The sequence below is a fragment of the Tachypleus tridentatus genome, chromosome 1 (genome assembly GCF_004210375.1).
Source record: "Tachypleus tridentatus isolate NWPU-2018 chromosome 1, ASM421037v1, whole genome shotgun sequence".
In the NCBI taxonomy this organism is placed as follows: domain Eukaryota; kingdom Metazoa; phylum Arthropoda; class Merostomata; order Xiphosura; family Limulidae; genus Tachypleus; species Tachypleus tridentatus.
In genome coordinates this window covers 69,523,205-69,542,094 of record NC_134825.1, presented here as the reverse complement: position 1 = coordinate 69,542,094, position 18,890 = coordinate 69,523,205, and the positions used below count along the sequence as shown (strand labels likewise).

The following is an 18,890-nucleotide window of genomic DNA, read 5'->3' as shown; positions in this document are numbered from 1 at the left end:
ATAATAAATAAAAGACAAAGTCCAAATGGCTATTTGCGATAATCATGTTTGTGCTTGAAATAATAAAAAATATTTGTATCTCCGACGTCTACCAATAGTTTGAGTGCGGTGCTTCTCCATACTGGGTACGTGAGAAAATCCATAGTTACGTCATCAGTGCTTGTCAGCCAATCAGCGCTCGCGTAGATGGGTATTTCTCGTTTTCTAAGCGGTATAGAAACACCAATGCGATCATTCACAAGATGGAAAAAAAAGAGGCCTCATTCACCAGATTGTCTTGTTTCTGGAAAATCTAAAAGGACTAAAACTGTGAAACCAAAATTTTGGAAAGAGTATAGTACAAAATATCCGGTCATTGCATCAAAAATCAGTGACAGTCATGCGTTTTGTACAGTTTGTCACATCGATTTTCCTGTGGCGTATGGCGGGATGATTGTTCCAGACATACAAAATCGGTATCTCACCAACAAAAGGCTGAGGCGAAGACAAAAACTGTACAGATAACGACATTTTCAGAATATGACACTATAAATGCAGAAGTGATGTTCGTGCAATTCGTCATTGCTCATAATTAACCCCTAGCTGTAGCCAATCATGCAAGACATCTATTCAGAAAAATGTTCCAAAACTCTGATATAGCGAAAAAATATGGCTGTGCTAGAACCAAAACTACAGCCATTGTACAAATGTTGGGTTATGAAGATGACAAAATGATTTCAAGCACACTTACTAACAGTGTTTACAGTTTCGCCACAGATGGATCCACAGACAAGAATGACTCAATACTGTATCCACTGGTTGTACAATATCTGTACGGGCTCTGTCTACAATCATTACGCTTAGTTATTTGAAATAGTTGGCATCTCTGTATTCTCAACGCATTTGGGTGATTTTATCACCCAACTGTTAACTGTTTAGGTTGAGAACCTAAACAATTAACGGTAATATAAAACAATAAAAAATCACTTTAATTTTTTTAAATCCTTATTTATTAGTGTTAATTTCAAAGAAATAAGTAAAACCACAAATACACAAAGACCTGAAACACCAGTTTCGTATCAACCGGGATACTCTTCAAATTATACAGTAATGTTTTCTCGCTCTGTTTCGTCGGGATTGGAGTATAAGGTCTCGGGAAGGTCAGGTTCATCTTGACTTTTTCGCCCTAACTTTCTCGAAAAAGACCTGCTTACCGATGAAAATCTTCCCGAGTTTTTTGTTTTTTTCACCTTAAAGCTTTATAAATGTGTGTTGTAAACTCCATCTGTATGTTGAACTACATAATATTTAATGTGGTTTTAAATTTATTAATAAAATAGTTCATAAAATAAGCTTTTTTCACAATAATACTGTAATAGAAATATTGGGGAAAAAGTTTTCAAAATAGTTTTTTTCCACAGTACATTTATTGTATTTTTCTAATAGGTAATGGTTATTATTTGCATTTCTGATATTACATTTTTCCGTTTCTCCAACATATACCTACTTACAACAAACGGAAATTAATGTATAAATAACATCATGTGAATTACAACTTCCTCCTTCAGTTCACCATATTTATTTATCGAAGCAAGCGTAAAAATAATTATATGTGTAATCAGTAATTCTGCTGAGAAATAAAATATGTGTAATTTATCGCAGAGACACACAACAGGTTCTAGATCTCCTAACAAATATAAAATGATCTAGAGTGCTGAAAAGCACGTACAAACTCTACAAAACAACTAAAACTATGTTCCCCACTGGTACAGAGGTAAGTCTACGTATTTACAAGGCTAAAATCAGAGGTTCGATTCCCCTCGGTGGATTCAGCAGATAGCCCGATGTAGTTTTGCTATAAGAAAACATATACATATAACTAAAAATATAAAATTTCTAGTTCTCCAGAAAACCATAAAATTACTTGCCATTCTCCAGGAAAAAAAATATTCACTCTTCTCTAGTTGGCTGGAGTGCTTCCAGGGAGACACAAGATACTTTCCTTCATTTCTCCAAAGAAACAGAAAACGACTTGCAATCTATCAAGTCAAATCAAATTTTTCAAAGAAGAATTGAAAAGATTCTCAGTTGGTGTTGAGGAAAAAATACACATGTAGCAGTTAGAAACCGTGTGTAACTTAAAACTACATTCCAGTGAGTTGCTTTGTCATTACGCGCAAGCTACCCAATGGGCTATCTGTGCTGTACCCGCCACAGGGATCGAATACTCATTTTATCGCTATGTTCCTGATGCCAACCAGTTATTTAATGGTATTGAAGTACGTCCATAAGGTTATTTTTGATTAACAAACAGTAGGACATTTCAAACCAACAGTGCAGTTAATCACGACTTTCTTTTGTTCTATAATCATTTAGGAAACCTAAGCAATGTAATATTAATGATTGCGGAGTAACGTAATTCTAATTAAACATCAGATCCTCCAGTAGGAAAAGTACGAGTTACGATCGTGGTTCTTGACACTACAAGTAAGATTCGATACCCAAGAACCTAAATTTAATTTTATCGAAAAATATCCTTTAATTCTTTGAAATATTATTTCTATTCTTGTTTGTTATTTTTGAATTTTTCGCAAAGCTACACGAGGGATATCAGCGCTAGCCGTCCTTACTTTAGCTGTGTTAGACTAGCGGGAAGGCAGCTGGTCATCACCACTCACCGCGAACTCTTGGGCAATTCTTTTTCCAGCGAATACTGGAATTGGACGTCACATTATAACGACCCACGGCTGAAGTGCGAAGATGTTTGGTGTGACCAGAATTCGAACTCATAACCTTCGAATTGTGAGTCGAGGCCTTACTTGTATGCAACATACAAGTTTCGATTAAAATTTTCTGTGTTTTCGATACTATTGTTTGAATTCAGAAACGCTTTCAGTACTTCAAAGCACACTAAATGACGTTTGGTTACATATTTAATGTAAACAAATAACAAATTAAATAAATACAACAAATTATTATTAAATTAAAGGTATGTTGTACTAGCCAATCAGGGGTCTTGAACATCCTTCTGGGCAGCATTAGACCTTGTTTTCAGCTTCATAAATAATAAAATAAAATATAAAACTATTTACGCACCTGATTTTATATATATAATAACGGTATCAACATGTAGAAATTATTGAACACTTAGATAGGTTTTTTTTTTTCTGTTTTCCTGTATCTGAAGGCATTAACTAAAGCTGACCTTATTAACCTAATGTATTAATGAGTGCTTGACTAATAAAGCTGTACATAATGTTTGTTTGTTTTGGAATTTCGCACAAAGCTACAAGAGGGATATCTGTGCCAGCCGTCCCTAATTTAGCAGTGTAAGACTAGAGGGAAGGCAGCTAGTCATCACCATCCACCGCCAACTCTTGGGCTACTCTTTTACCAACGAATAGTGGGATTGACTGTACATTATACACCCCCACGGCTGGGAGGGCGAGCATGTTTAGCGCGAAGCGGGCGCGAACCCGCGACCCTCGGATTACGAGTCGCACGCCTTACGCGCTTGGCCATGCTGTACATAATGAATATACTAACGAAACGTGAATAACAACACCATGCGTAATGAATAAACAAAAGAACGTTGCCTAATAACACTGTGCGTAATAAATAGACAAAAGAACGTTTTCTAATAACACTGTGCATAATGAATAAACAAAAAAACGTTGTCTAATAACACTATGCATAATGATTAAAGTAAGGAACGATGTCTAGTAACACTGTGTATAATGAACAAACTAATGTACCTTGTTTAGTAACACATCGTGGTTAATGGTATCATACATGTGAATATGGCAACGAGTCTTTAATGGACCTTTGGACAGTAACAGTAAAAAAGAAATAATGTAATGGAGAATTACTGTATTAATCGAATTTTAAATAATATTTGGTTGTATGAGTAATATTTTAATGACTTACTGTGATGTGTTGATATCTTACTGGAAGAGTGTAGAAGAACTTAAGACTTTTCGTGTCACCATTCCTTAATTATATAACGGAACTTTCATATTGTTGTTTTTGAATTTCAGCACAAAGCTACACAAAGGGTTATGTGTGCTCTCTCCAACACGAGTATCGAAACACGGTTTTTAACGTTGTAAGTCTGCAACTGGGGTTCGAACTTTCATATATTATTTATCGTTACACATACTGGAGGATCATTTGTTTCAAAAGTGTTTGGATTCAAACCTGTCTTTTTGTTTTTTGAATTTCGCACAAAGCTACTCGAGGGCTATCTGTTCTAGCCGTCCCTAATTTAGCAGTGTAAGACTAGAGGGAAGGCAGCTAGTCATCACCATCCACCGCCAACTCTTGGGCTACTCTTTTACCAACGAATAGTGGGATTGACCGTCACATTATAACGCCCCCACGGCTGAAAGGGCGAGCATGTTTGGCTCAAAGGGGATGCGAACCCGCGACCCTCAGATTACGAGTCGCACGCCTTAACACGCTTCGCCATGCCGGGCCCACACCTGTCTTCCGTTTTTGTTTCACTTCATTTGATACACAGGGTATGGAATTGAAATGCAGGCGAGTTTTCGTTTGTTGTGTTTTTGAATTTTGCCCACTGTTATGCGAGCGCGTTAACAATCACTAATTTAGCAGTGACAGAGTAGAGAAAGAGTAAACTTCCATTATAAATTCTCGGGCTGCGTTTTTATCAATTAATAATGGAATTGACCTTCACTTTATAACGTCCCCAAGGCTGAAAGGGCCATTATGGCAAGGATTCACACCTGCGACCCACGGATTGCGAGTTGAACGAACTTATCGACAAGGCCATACCAGACCCAATCAGGCGAGATACTTATCAAAAATATGTAAATGACATTATAAAAGTAACCGTAAGTCAAATTAAATTTCGATACAAAACGTTTTAGCTTTGAAAATGTAAGCTCGTTAAGTTAGACCCCTGTAATAACCAAAAGACACCAAACGGCCGACTGACGTTTGTATACGAGGAATATATCACTTGGATTTTTCAATAATGGGCTTGTGCACTGTTTGTAGATCAGAGTAGATTCTGCATATCTTCAAGTGATCGATGTGTGAGGACCTTCAGATGGAGTTTTTAACATTTCTTGCCATGATGTCTTTGGGAGTGGCTCAATCATGGTCTGAAGTGGGATCTGTATGTTGTGGCTGTATGTGATGGGTGGAAGATCCCTTACAGCAAGATGTTACGTGAAAAAAATCTGGCTACTCTTTGTTTGTCTCTTACCAGTACTGTCAGAGAAGAATTCGTGTATCAGCAGAATAAAGGGTAATACCTATCCTCGCACCGCCAGAATCACGCAGCAGTTTTTGTTTTTTTTAATGAAGGTCCAAAGGTATTAGATTGGCTTACCGAGCCACTGGACCTAAATCCGCTGCCCCAACAAGTCATCCGAAGTGTCATCAGCAATGCAGAAAAGTTATAAACAATAGAGGAGGGCCTACTAGCAACTAAAGATTCATTTTAAGTTTGTTCCTCCCAACGAGTTATTTTGTCTTTATCTGTTCAGCCAAATGCTGGAAAATTGTTTAACTTTTTTATTTATATTTGTAAATGCATTTTTCTACTTGCTTGGCATTTGTGATATTTGTAATAAACAAATCTTGTCAATGTTCAACGTCTGTTTTAACTTCTAATTTTGAAAAGCAAAGATCGAAATATCGTTAACGTTTAATTTTTGTTACTAGTGTCTAATTGCACTGAACTAAACACATGTTTTCTTTAAACGCGATACCTAACTAAAATTCTGAGGTTAAGTTATGAACTTGAACGTTTCTGTTGAAGAATAAAACCTACCTTAGACATAAAGAGTTCAGCACCACACATGGGCCACTTACGTGCACAGTTCAAATAAATGCGAAGACAGTCTAGCACCGTTCTGCTTTTCAATGTCATCCATTTCTTTTTGATGGTCTCTTGCAGCTCTCTGCAATAAGCTACGAATCTTTACTTTGGATCAGCTAGTTACGTTATAAAATAACTAACGCAGAAAAAATACTTCAAAGTTAACATTTATAACCAAGAGTAAACATCGAAGTTATTTTAACCGCTCAAACGAAGGAAATTAAATCCACCACAAATGATTGTTCAATAGATTTATGCTACTGTAATTGATATAACATTCTGTTCTATAAATCTCCAGTACATTGACTGACTTCATTAACTTCTGGCCAAATAGCTCCATGTCATTATATATATAACACTTGTAGTGGATTATAAATGTTCGTACATTTCCGGAATGCATAAAGGTAAAGAGTACATTAGCTTTATACAAATATTTTATGTGAAAAGAAACGTCGAAAGCGCGTACGGATCACAGCTTAAATTTGAAATCATTTTAACTGACGCGGAAAGAGGTTTTATAACTTTATTAATTTACAAATGCAATCGCTTTAAGATAAATGACTTCGGAGAAAAGCTGGTAAAAGCATAACTTAATTAGTTGAAAACGTAAACAAACCAGCTAGACAGACAGATACGGATAATATGGAAAGGCTGGTAGACAGATATAAGAAAGAGCAAATGCAAATACATATAATATAGTCAAACAAATAACCAAGAAGGGCTAGACAGAGATATACTTACTCTTCTGTCATAACTTCCTTATACCTCTGTGGAAAAAACCGGTTCAACACTTGTCCCAATTGATATTCTAGGTTACCATGAGGCACTCCACTACCTCGAGCCTTATCCCCATCTAGGTCGCCAAATTCTATCTGTAAAGAGCATTTTACGTTAACAGAATGTGTAAAATAAGCAACCTAAATTTCTCGAAGTTTAGAGTTTTCTTAAAAACGTGTATTGATGTACAGTTGGCATGCTGAACCAGGAACTGTTTATGCCTGAGTGATACATTTACAAAGATTTAAAATATGAACAAAGTTGTTTGTAACAGCAATACTTTGATAACTATTGCAACAGTATCTCCACGATTTCTTCTAGTAATAATACCAATTCTCATTCTGTGCACATAGTTGTTATAGGATAGAAGGTTGAATGACCAAGAAACTTGCCCCTAGCAACTCATCATGCATGTAACTACACTTTTCACTTAACTCAGTTGAAGTCTCTTGATTTGTAAAACAACGTGATGCCTAAAATTGACCCATTTTTGGAAAGTTATTTTACAGGATTTCTCACGCAAATTTATACAAACAAAATGAACTTTTAAAATAGCTATTTGTGGGGTAAAAGATTAATTTCTGTACAAAGTTTCATCTCTAAAAATAAAATATGATTACGTTCAACATTTAAGGTAAAAGTAAATAACAAATTTCTACTATTCCGCGATTTAAAGAAAACAATATTAGCAATGAAAGTTTAGCGTTTAAAGAAAAAAAAAAAGGTATGTCTAATAGTTCGGTAAAAAGAGTGATTCTAGTAACATAAAACAAACTGCTTCCCACCTCTATCATCGTATCGAAAACAGTGAATAAAGCTGAGCAGCTTTTCACCAAAATAACCCAATAATACAAAGATCTGTTGTAGCTAAGGTAGGAACCGCCCTCTGAATAGTAATCAAGATCACCTGCACGAATTTAGGTCCACAAAAACGACATAAGGGCCGTGTTTACAGGCTTCTACCAAAGCGTAAAACAAAATGGAAGGCAACTTGTTAAACGGTAAGTGGGATGTCGGAAGTGGAAGTATGCCGTCAAATAGGACATAGTATATGTCTACACAAGTATCTGCAAAAATTCAGATTACTTATTATCATTTTGGTAAAGAGCATACCGTGAAAAGTTTCTCATAGAACTTATGATAGTTGTAGATTACAGCTGTAATAAATTAAACATCCGGAAACTCGTGAAAAATGGCAAGTTCAACTCTCCATACTGTCATGTTAATGTGCTAATATCACGGAACCGCAAGTTATGCCAGATTTATATTCGAATTGTATACCAGTAATACTTGGTTCCATCAACAAAAACAAATTCAGTGACACGTTTAATTCCATATGTCAGGTTTTCTGCCCGATACAAGTACAAACGACAGTGTATGCTATGCGATTTGCATACACTCGTATTGGCCTTCTGTCCCTTTGAGTTCATCAAATAAGATCTCGAAGTCATTGTCCGAATAGAGTTCATGAACATGTAAAAAAAGAGAGTGGGATAAAAAAACAGTCTTCGGTGTATTGTACATAAATCTTCTACAGGAGAACTTGTGCTGTAGAGATATAATAGTCCATAACTAGAGTCATCACTTAGAAAATAATTGGTGAAGAAAGGAGTAGCTGTAAGCCAAGGTACTTATTCTAGAATTATTACTACAGGTCGTGAACATGTATAGTACCAGCTTCAGACGTTTTGTCCTACTAAGTAAAAAGTGCAAAATGCGATATTGCATCGACTACGCCTAACTAAAACTTTGGTTTGTATGGAATTTCGTAAAAACCTACAGGAAGACTATCTGCGCTAGCAGTCCCTAATTAGCAGTGTAAGACTAGAGGAAAGGCAACTGGTCATCACCATCAACTTTTAGATCTTGGGCTACTCTTTTACCAACGAACAGTTGGATTAATAGTCACATTATAACGCCCCCGCGGCTGAAAGAACGAGCAAGTTCGGTAACGGAAATTCGAACCCACAACCCTTAGATTGAGAGTCGAGCGCCCTAACCACTTAGCCAGACGATACAGTGTTAAAACTAAGATGCATTGTTTTGCCTAATAAAACGTGCATTTAATTTTATGTTATTTAAATATGATATTTCTAATAGAATTACAAGTGCACACTTACACGTTAGATATAAAATAAAAATGCTAGAAAAATAGTGCAAATTTTACTTAAAATTTACATTTGGGCTACTAATGAAAATAAATCTCGAAATATTTCAAGCTCATTGATTCAGATGTACAATTGAAATGATGAAACACTAAGTGATCCTGACTTATCGTAATAATGTTCGGTTGTTGAGCTGTAAGAGTTATATCAAGGGTTGTAGGGTTCATGCAGTTTTTTTATGATGTTGTCCGAACCAGTTGCTACTACTGACACATATAGAACCTGAAATAAGTTACTGTACAATTTCAGTTGAACACATCTTTTCTGTAACGACTGCATAGTAGTGTCAAGAACAGTATAAGATATTTGTGTTTTCCTGGTTTTTAATGGGCTCATCCCTTCTTTATATTCACACACAGGTGTATTTTGTTAACGCTTCAGTATGAAACCTTTAGATAAATGCTTTAACATCTGTTAAGAACCTTTCAATCTCTTCATGAAATCGAGTCTTTTCTACACAAACTGTTAGTTTTTATATAACAGGAATCGCACATGAAAAATTTGAGAGAAGGTTCTATGGTATTTTACTCCCTGTATTAACCTTAAAAAATCTATTATTCCTGATCACGAGGCAACATAGGAATTTGAAGTTTCGAAGGTTAAACGCAAAATTAACTTCACATTGTGTCTTCCGCTAAATACGCTAAAACATTATACACTTGTGTGACTTGATAACGAATAGAATGCACATCTTTTAGTCTATTGTCACGTATTTGACAATGGATTGATAATTAGTATAGTTATTTATTTGTTGAAAACATCCTAGAAAATACGTAATAAATTAGTACGACACAGAAGAGAGAGAAATTATTTCAATAAAGGACCTGTAACAATGGTGAGTGAGTGGACACTAACGTGACATAAAGAAAATGCTTGGATTTAGTGCCAGAACTCTGGACCGAACTCAGTTGTTCTAGTCTTTCATTTTTGCACTTCTGTCACAGTACACATCTTTAATATTGACTCATAATTCCTGAAGTTTTAGCTCACATTATTTTACTGGCCTAAAATTTCGTAAGAAACATCTAAATTTCTTGTCTGGCCTTTCACATATTGCCTTCCGCTTCCTGTACCCAACTCTAGATAGATGATATTTACCGCAGACATTTGATAATTAAGCACAGAATTAGCCTAATCAGAGTGATTGAAAAAATAATAATCAAAACACCTTGCCTTCTAATTCGATCTGAACAGCACTCAAGCAGGGAATAAAACAACTTATGCAGACATGTAGACATCATTCACACCTGTTTGTAGAGTAGACGATAGGTTCTCATGAAATCATTTGAATTTAGGCGAACTAGGGAAGAACTAATTTCACATTTCCTTCTGTGTTGCTCACCTTAGACGTTTTAGCATATAATTCTAGACTCTGGATCCTACTACAACAAGAAAGCTTTGGCTGCAGGTGAGGAAGAAACAAGCACTGATGAATATAGAAATGTAGTTATTTTCCTCCACTGCTATCAGATTGCTTTAAAGCAAGTATTTCTGATTAAATATATTTTTATTCAATATTCCCTTTCTTTTTTCTTTATTCAGACGCTAATTTGCTATTTTCTGTTTATTTGTTTTTAATTTTGGGCAAATCTACACGAGGGTTTTGGTTTGTTTAGAATTTCGCGGAAAGCTACATGAGGGCTATATGCGCTAGCACTCCCTAATTTAGTAGTGTGAGACTAGAGGGAAAGCAGCTAGTCATCACCATTCACCGCCAACTCCTAGGCTACTGTTTTACCAACGAATAGTGAGATTGACCGTCACATTATAACGCCCTCACCCGCTGAACGGGTGAGCATGTTTGGTGTGAAAAGGATTCGAACTCGCGAGACCCTCGGATTACGAGTCGAGTACCTTAGCAACCTAGCCTTAACCACCTGGCTACGCTATGTTCTGTACTTCCCTTTTACTGTTTTCACGCTGCCCCTACTTTTTGCCATTCTTGGCCTACTCTTCAACTGCATCCTTTTCACTAGCCTAAGATATACATAATAAATTATTAATTTTATTGTGAACCAATATCACAATTGTTACCAACTAATATTTCAACAAACTGATTTATAACATGTACGTTAACGTAAATTAACAAATTCTTTTAAACCTCACATTTTTTTAACTTCATAAGTTTCCTATTACAAATGGTTTTCGCCTGTATTTTCTTCTTAGAAAAACTTTGTATTTCTTATTTTGTTGAGACAGCTTCTTGTTTCGATAACAACTCAAATTGGGTTGAAAACTGCTTCCCGAATCTAGTATTTTAAATTTAATATTTAGTTTCCAAACCTTTTTACTCACATCGTTTACAAATACGACATTATGAACTTCCATGTTTCGTATATTTCACGAACTCAGCTAACATTGTGACTCATTATGTTGTTTATAGCTAAGCACGTACACAGATTTTGATGTTAAACTCATAACATATACACATTTTAAAATATAATTACATTTAAAAGTAGTTATTTCACATACAATTCCATAAGATAATGTTTCTGGTACAAAAAACCCACAAAATGAATTATAGGTATGAAAAAGTAGCAGACAAATGAGTATATAAAATAAATTTGTGATGTTAAACTACATCTCTGGTGAATTTTGATGTAGTATTTTTCTTCAAATAATCTGACATTTTACAAACTGAATTTTCGTACTTTTAACTTATTTATAAAACTACACAATTTAATGCGGTTTATTTTTTCTACAGCTACATGTCAATGAAGTACTACAAGTGGAATCACCCACCTATTGTAACGTAAACTTATGTAATGGACTATCTATACTATTATCCACAACGAGGATCAAACTCCGAATTTTAGAGTTATGATTTCTCAGTCTTACCTGTTGAGCTAAAGGTGAATGGAATACAAAATGTTAAATTGACATAGTTTTTCAATTGATTAGCGAAACGTTCCATTCAGTTTACCGAAAAATTAAAGGAAAGTAAGGGGAAATCCTATATGTACTGAACATTAGTGTTTCTTTTATAACTAAATATGAGTAATATTCTATAGCAATATTTCACGTTGACGACCTTTTGATGTCTTTCTAAATTAAAAATACAAACTGACGATACGTAAGGATTATGGCCAAAGCGGGCTATGATATCATCGAGATCGGGTCACCGATTTTTTTTTGTTTTGGTTTCCTTCACCCACACACAAATGGAAGCTCTAGTTTGAAATTCAAGTTCAACCTTGGTAAATTATTGATTATACTTACGTGCTAGTTAAAATGTCATATGAAAAAAGAATGAAGTGAGATTCGCATTTTGTGATTGTTTGTAATTAAGCACAAAGGTGCACAGTAGGTTATTTGTGCTCTGACCACTATGGGTGTCGAAACGTAGTTTACAATGCTAAAATCAGGTGTTCGGTTCTCCTCGATGGACTCAGCAGTTGTTGTTTGTTGTTTTGTGAATTTCGCACAAAGCTACTCGAGAGCTATCTGTGCTAGCCGTCCTTAATTTTGCAGTGTAAGACTAGAGGGAAGGCAGCTAGTCATCACCACCCACCGCCAACTCTTGGGCTTCTCTTTTACCAACGAATAGTGGGATTGACCGTAACATTATAACGCCCCCACGGCTGAAAGGGCGAGCATGTTTGGCGCGACGCGGATGCTTACCCGCGACCCTCAGATTACGAGTCGCACGCCTTAACACGCTTGGCCATGCCGGGCCAAAAGACACGTAGGACTCAGCAGATAACGTGATGTGGCTTTGCTATAAGCAAACACACACACGTACTCGAAACGTACTCTAGTGTTGTAAGTTTGCAGACAAACTGTTTTGCCACTGGATGGTCGCAAATTATATATTGTAACAAAATAAACTGACATTACTACTTTACCTATGTACGACTGTTCAAACAAGTCTTTAAAATATACTTAATTGCAGGATAGTTATAAAACATTCTACAACCTTTAAAGTGCACTGCAATGAAAACAAAAAGAGATTCTGTAACGTTGAAGAAAATTACAGTTTTTGAAATGAACCTGTTAGAAGACTGGCATATTTACATACCTGTGCCATCAGAGCTGCCATTTCTAACGCTAATTCCAGAGACAATGGGAACTTGCCTTGAACAATTTCTTCATTCACGTGGTATGCTGTTAATAATCTCTCTTTATCTGTCTCTGCTTTTAACATCTGCCGAAAGCAAAGCCTGAGTGAAAAGGAAAAACGACTACTCTGATTTTGAAAAAAAATATTATAATGGTAAATCAATACCCTATTTTATTAAACTGATTATTTTATGTGATGGCATATTCTGTTCGTTTTTGAAAATAAGTATTTTGAGGTTTAAGATATTTAGCATCTTAATCCGGACTACTGTTAATAATTTTTGTTTCTTTATTGAATGTCACGTAAATTCATTCGATAGCTATCAGCGGTAGTTGTTCCTAATTTAAATGAAAAACTAGAAGAAACTCAGCTCTTCAGCACCACCCAGCGCTAATTCCTGTGCAACTCTTTTATCAACGAATATTATGATTGGCATTCACATTATAACACCCTCCACAGCCGAAAGAGTCAACAGTTTGCAAGATGATGGCCTTAATAACCACACAGTGCCAGGCCAACGTTTAATAATAAATCATTAAAGAACCAGGTGTTTAGCAGTGATAACGTAGAGTGCTGAAATCGGAAGAAACCTGTGTAAAATTCATATTTTTCTTAAGAAAGTAAATAATACAGGTGATACTTAATACAAAGTATCATTTAGCACCTAACAAAGTGTACGTACTTTTTAAACACCGTAGAAAATCCCATTTTACATATCATTACATATCATATCTGAAAACATATAAAATAAATGCTCAATAACTCATGGAGATAAGAGTTTGTAATTAACACGCTGCACACCTGTGTTTAAAATGTCAACCTGTGCTTCTTCCTAAAAGGAAATTAGTTTGTTTTGAATTTTACTCCAATCTACGCGAGGGCTATCTGCATTAGACGTCCCTAATTTAGCAGTAAAAGACTAAAGAGAAGGCAGCTAGGCATCACCATCCATTGCCAACTCTTGGACTACTATTTTACTAACGAATAGTGGGGCTAACCATCATATTTTAACACCCAACACCTGGAAAGGAGAACTTGTTTGGTGGAAGGAGGATCCGACGATTAGACAAGTTAAATGTACAGCTAAATGTTTTTCCTATTCATGTTTTTAATTAAGGTTCTAATGTTGTTTAGTGTCACAGACAAAGAACTATTTAGAGTCAGAAGTAAACCTGATTTCTTACCGGTTCTTGTAGGTTAATTTTACAATCTTCGTCGTTTCAAACTTTCCCAAGTGTCCTTCCCGCAAATCGTGTTCCCATTTCGATATGACGTCACATAGCTGTATTACAACAACCACGTATATCCAAAATCAGAATGGAGCAAAACTCGTTTATCCATTATACATTATAACAGCCCTTAAAAAATACCGGTTTATTATATTTTGTTTTAAACTATAACATACCTGACAATTTATGAAAATGGGCAGTTTTTTCGATGTTTTCGAAACTAATCACAGCGTAAATTAAAAACAAAATATGATAAAGTTTGATTACTTTACATAAAGTATTTAGTAATAAAAGTTTATAACCTTCCTGTAATAATTAGGTAATCATAAACGACCATCGTGTTGTTAACATTTAATAGGTAAAAGAAGTCTTCTTGAAAGTTACTGTAGATAATGAATAAATATTGACCTTAAGACTAAAACAAAATTTGCAAAAAGTGACTTGTTTTTATTATAATATCGTTAATAGGATAGGATGTTCATTTTGTAACACGATAAAGTGAACAATCAACGTTCAGAAGTTTCTCCTTTAGCTGAGTTTAAAATCTGTTTATAAGGACTTTAAGAGAACAAAAATTCGAAGTGTAACGATATAAACGAATAAGTGGTGCATGTTGCATACATTAAATAATATGTATATCAGCACTGTTAGTGTATTTCGTATTTTATGGCAAAGTTACTAAGGATATCTCTTGCCGATTCCAATATTCAGATACTGAGCACCCAGCACTCTACCATACACTATCTTATAACGCACCAAGTGCGGGGAATATTTTGTAGCATCGCAGGGATTCGAACGCGGCTCACTAGAACTCTATCACAAACCAACCTGCACCCAGTAACATCAGGTAAGTATTGTTAGGACAAAAATATACATAAAATAATTACTTCTGGTAAATAAAGATTATTAGTATAAAACCTACATACATGTAAAGGACAACAGTGAAAACAACAAAAACTAAATAGTATAGAAAGTAAGAGGTCATAGCAGTTAATTTTAATTTGTAAATAAATAAATAAATAAATAAAACGACAAATAAAGTGATGATAAAAACAGAGAAAGCAGTGAGAAAAATGTAAATGAAAGAGAAATCCAAACGCACTTAAATAAAGAAAGAAAGTAGAAAATAGAAACAGAAAGAGTTGGAGGGGTAGGGTGAGCAAAAACGTTAAGCCACACATACCTGCAAAATAAAACATTTCGTTTAATTCAACCGAACGGGGAAGCAATGTGGCGAATATAAGTAAGCTGTTGCTCTACACATTCGTGTGAGTGGAAGCGGTTAATGAGAACAGACACTAAAACAACTAGTGACATATGTGGAAGATCGTATTCTTCGTTCCACAAATATTGTGATACATGTTCTATTACCGTGAGTAATGTGTCATCTGTACTAAGTAAATACTTCACTGACTTATCTGTTTATAATAGGTTACCAAAGGTCACAAATGATACAGTAAATAACAGACTCAGATAAACATATGAAAGAATTTTAGATGTTATAAAAAACCTTTAGATCCAATTATCAAATACATCCTGTACGTACTTCTGTTGCTAAAATTAGTCCTAGTTACTGTCTCTTAAAGACGAAACTTGACTATACATAGTAAATAATCTTAATGTAAGGACAACTGTGTAAAGTATGGACGTTATCCGTAACTATTTCTGTTAGTAGTGTAGACACGATAGACTAGTATAGAATAAACCAAGGCCTTTTGTGACGCTTTATGAGGGATATACAGGTTATATAAGTAGTTTGTTTTGGAAATTTTTATTTACGATAGGTGTAGGATAAGCTTCAGAAGAAGCGTGTCATTTCTTGGAATGTAGTAGTGACGTCGATATTGTCACTACAAATGCAGAGTAAACTTCAAAAATACGGGAGGGTGACGCGGGTGACAAAAATCGAAATAAACTCGTGAGTCTATCAATATGAATACTGGTATCTAGGGTAACTGAAATTTAAGGAGGGGTGAAAGTCGGGGAAAAGTTATAATATATAAACATAATATGTTCCATTGAGTTGCTACGTAGTCAGTGTATCTAAGAACAAAGTAAAAATAAGCTGAACAAAACATCTTGTGTTCTATGAATTAACAAACATAATTAAATATGAACGGTCTATTGTATTCCCAAACAAAGCCACAAGTTTATTTATACGTATTTCTATTAGTTTTCCATCAAAGTGAACAATTACTGATTTGCACCACTAGATGGCAGATTGACTACAAGTCCTGTCCACTTTAATAGAGTATCAGATACAGGGCTGGAAACATTCATTGTGAGGGATAAAAATGTAAAGAACTGCTGTGTGTCCTATGGAAAGAATTAACAAACAGATTGGCAGAAAAATTAAAGCTGCTAATTAAATAAAGAGCGTGAGTGGAAAGTTTAACGAAACTAAGTAGGTTCTGAGCGATGGAATAAGAAAATTCACCGAGAAAACTGGAAACGGATTAAGTGAAACAACTGAAAGTTGAAAATATAGCACCTCCCCCTCGAATTATGTGATGACGAGTTACAGATGCTTTTTGTCCACTCTCAACTATGTCTGATCAATATCGTTGCATAGTTGAGAAATACTACTCTTTAACTAGTATAATAAATTTTCAACTGGAGTAACAAAAATACTTTCCACTGGCCGTTTCATATAAGCATTTTTTTTTTGCGCAAAATTACACGAGAACTACCTGTTCTAGCCATCCCTAATTTAGAAATGTAAAACTAGAGGCTAGAGTCAACCAGCCACTGCCAACGCTTGGGCTACTCTTTTTACCAATTATTAGTGGGATTGATCGTCACTTTATAACGCCGTCACGGCTCAAAAAACGAGCATATTTAGTGTGACGGGAACTCGAACCCTCGATTTTCAGATTACGATTTGAGCGCTCTAACCACCTGGCCGAAACACTTCAAAATGTGTATATTCTTATACATACCACAGAAGTATTTTCTAAATTATTATCTTATTGCTAATTTAACACCAGTACGAGTTAAACGCCGCCCACTACAAATTATTATTCTATTCTTTCTTTTTATAAACATTATTTGGGCATGGCCAAATGGTTAAGGCACTCCACTCGTAATCCTCGGATTACGAGGTCGCAGATTCGAATCCCCGTCGCACCGAACATGTTCGCCCTTTCAGTCGTGAGAACGTTATAATGTGACGGTCAATCCAACTATTCATTGGTAAAAGAGTAGCCCAAGAGTTGGCGGTGGATGGTGATGACTAGCTGCCTTCCCTCTATTCTTACACTGCTAAAGTAGGGACGGCTAGCGCAGATAGCCCTCGAGTTGCTTTGCGCGAAATTCAAAACAATACTCAATCCATTTATAAAAAACATTATTTTTGACAGTCGTTGCTATTGTTAGTAGCCTATACAATCACCTAAACCTAATTATTAACTAATTTATGTAATTAATTTGTTTTTGAATTTCGCTCAAATCTACACGAGAACTACAGAAAGTGTTCATACTTTCTGTAGTTACCCCTGCGTCGTAAGTAGTTTTTTTCTCATAACTTAAATAGTGTCACGATTAGAATAATGAAAGTATAGTATATTATAATTATTATACCAACACATTTTCTGCATGAATTTTTATGTAACTTGAACAACAAATAAAATGTTTATAAACAAATAACCAAACATAGGAGGGGCAAAAAGTGTTCATGCGTCTACTTTAATGGTCAGTTGTGTAGCCTTTCAGGTGATTTACTTGGCGCAATCTCTCCTCATAGCCCTCCATGATCGTTTGACAGTACACGACTGGTATTTTCTTCCATTCTTCTTTACAAAGGGCCTCCACTTCTTGCAAGTTTTTTGGATGACGTTGATGAACCCTGGTCTTCAACTCATGCCAAACGTTTTCAATTGGATTGAGATCGGGTGACTGCGATGGCCACTCCAGAACACTTATATGGGTCCTCTTCAACCAGGATTGCACATACTTCGATGTGTGCTTAGGGTCATTGTCGTGCTGGAAGATCTTACGACGCCCAAGCCGCAAGTTCCGAGCATCATTCTTAACATAAGTGCCTAATATATCAACGTACTCTTCTTTTTTCATGATTCCGTTGACGCGGTAAAGGCTGCCTACACCAGAAGAGCTAAAGAAACCCCATAGCATGATCGAGCCGCCTCCGTGTTTAACTGTAGGGACGGTGTTCTTTGGAAGATTTCGTTACCCCTTCTTACGGAAAATATAGCGAGCATCATTGTGTCCGAAAAATTCGATTTTAGTCTCGTCTGACCAAAGAATAATCTTCCAATAGGTAAAGGGTTGATCTACATGCTTTCTTGCATACCTCAATTGTGCTTCTAAATGAACAAGCTTTACATATGGAGTTCTGCGAAGACGGCATGCTTTGAACTCAGAAGAGCGTAACATGTTCGTAACTGTAGAGGTGCTTACTTCAACCCCAGTTTCTCTTACCAGTTTCTGTATGTCATTACTTGTTAAACGAGGGTTCCTACTAACTTCTCTGAGAACCTTCCTCTTGGTTCTCTCTGGAATTTTGGTGGGGCGTCCGGAACGAGGGAGGTTAGCGGTTGATTCTGTAAGCTTAAACTTGGCAATTATGCTTTGAACAGTAGATTTCGGCACATTAAGTTGTGTAACAATACCGGAAAGAGACACACGAGACTTGTATTGTACAATAGTTCGGTTTTTTAAATCACTGGACAGTTGTTTCCTGTTTGTCATGATGACCAAGCAGATAATGACGGAGACGGCGCTAAATTGCCGGAAGTAAATTTTTTGCTGACTAAAGTCCAATAATTATGAACCCAGTGTCTAGTTCTGGAATGGTATAATGCAGTTTATTCGCC

General features: G+C 35.7%; 1 protein-coding gene across 1 annotated transcript in view; it reads right to left on the bottom strand.

The window, feature by feature from the left end:
- Window positions 1-2,894: 2,894 nt before the first annotated feature.
- The window catches only part of LOC143251572 (uncharacterized protein CG43867-like), a 281,765-nt gene continuing 265,769 nt past the window's right edge, over window positions 2,895-18,890 (bottom strand). Inside the window, exons 24-28 of the mRNA XM_076502847.1 lie at window positions 14,014-14,111; window positions 12,788-12,929; window positions 6,569-6,699; window positions 5,780-5,909; window positions 2,895-3,034 (exon numbers count right to left, since the gene is read on the bottom strand). Coding sequence (XP_076358962.1) covers window positions 2,987-3,034; window positions 5,780-5,909; window positions 6,569-6,699; window positions 12,788-12,929; window positions 14,014-14,111 — 549 coding nt within the window. The 3' untranslated portion in view covers window positions 2,895-2,986. The remainder of the gene's footprint in view (window positions 3,035-5,779; window positions 5,910-6,568; window positions 6,700-12,787; window positions 12,930-14,013; window positions 14,112-18,890) is intronic.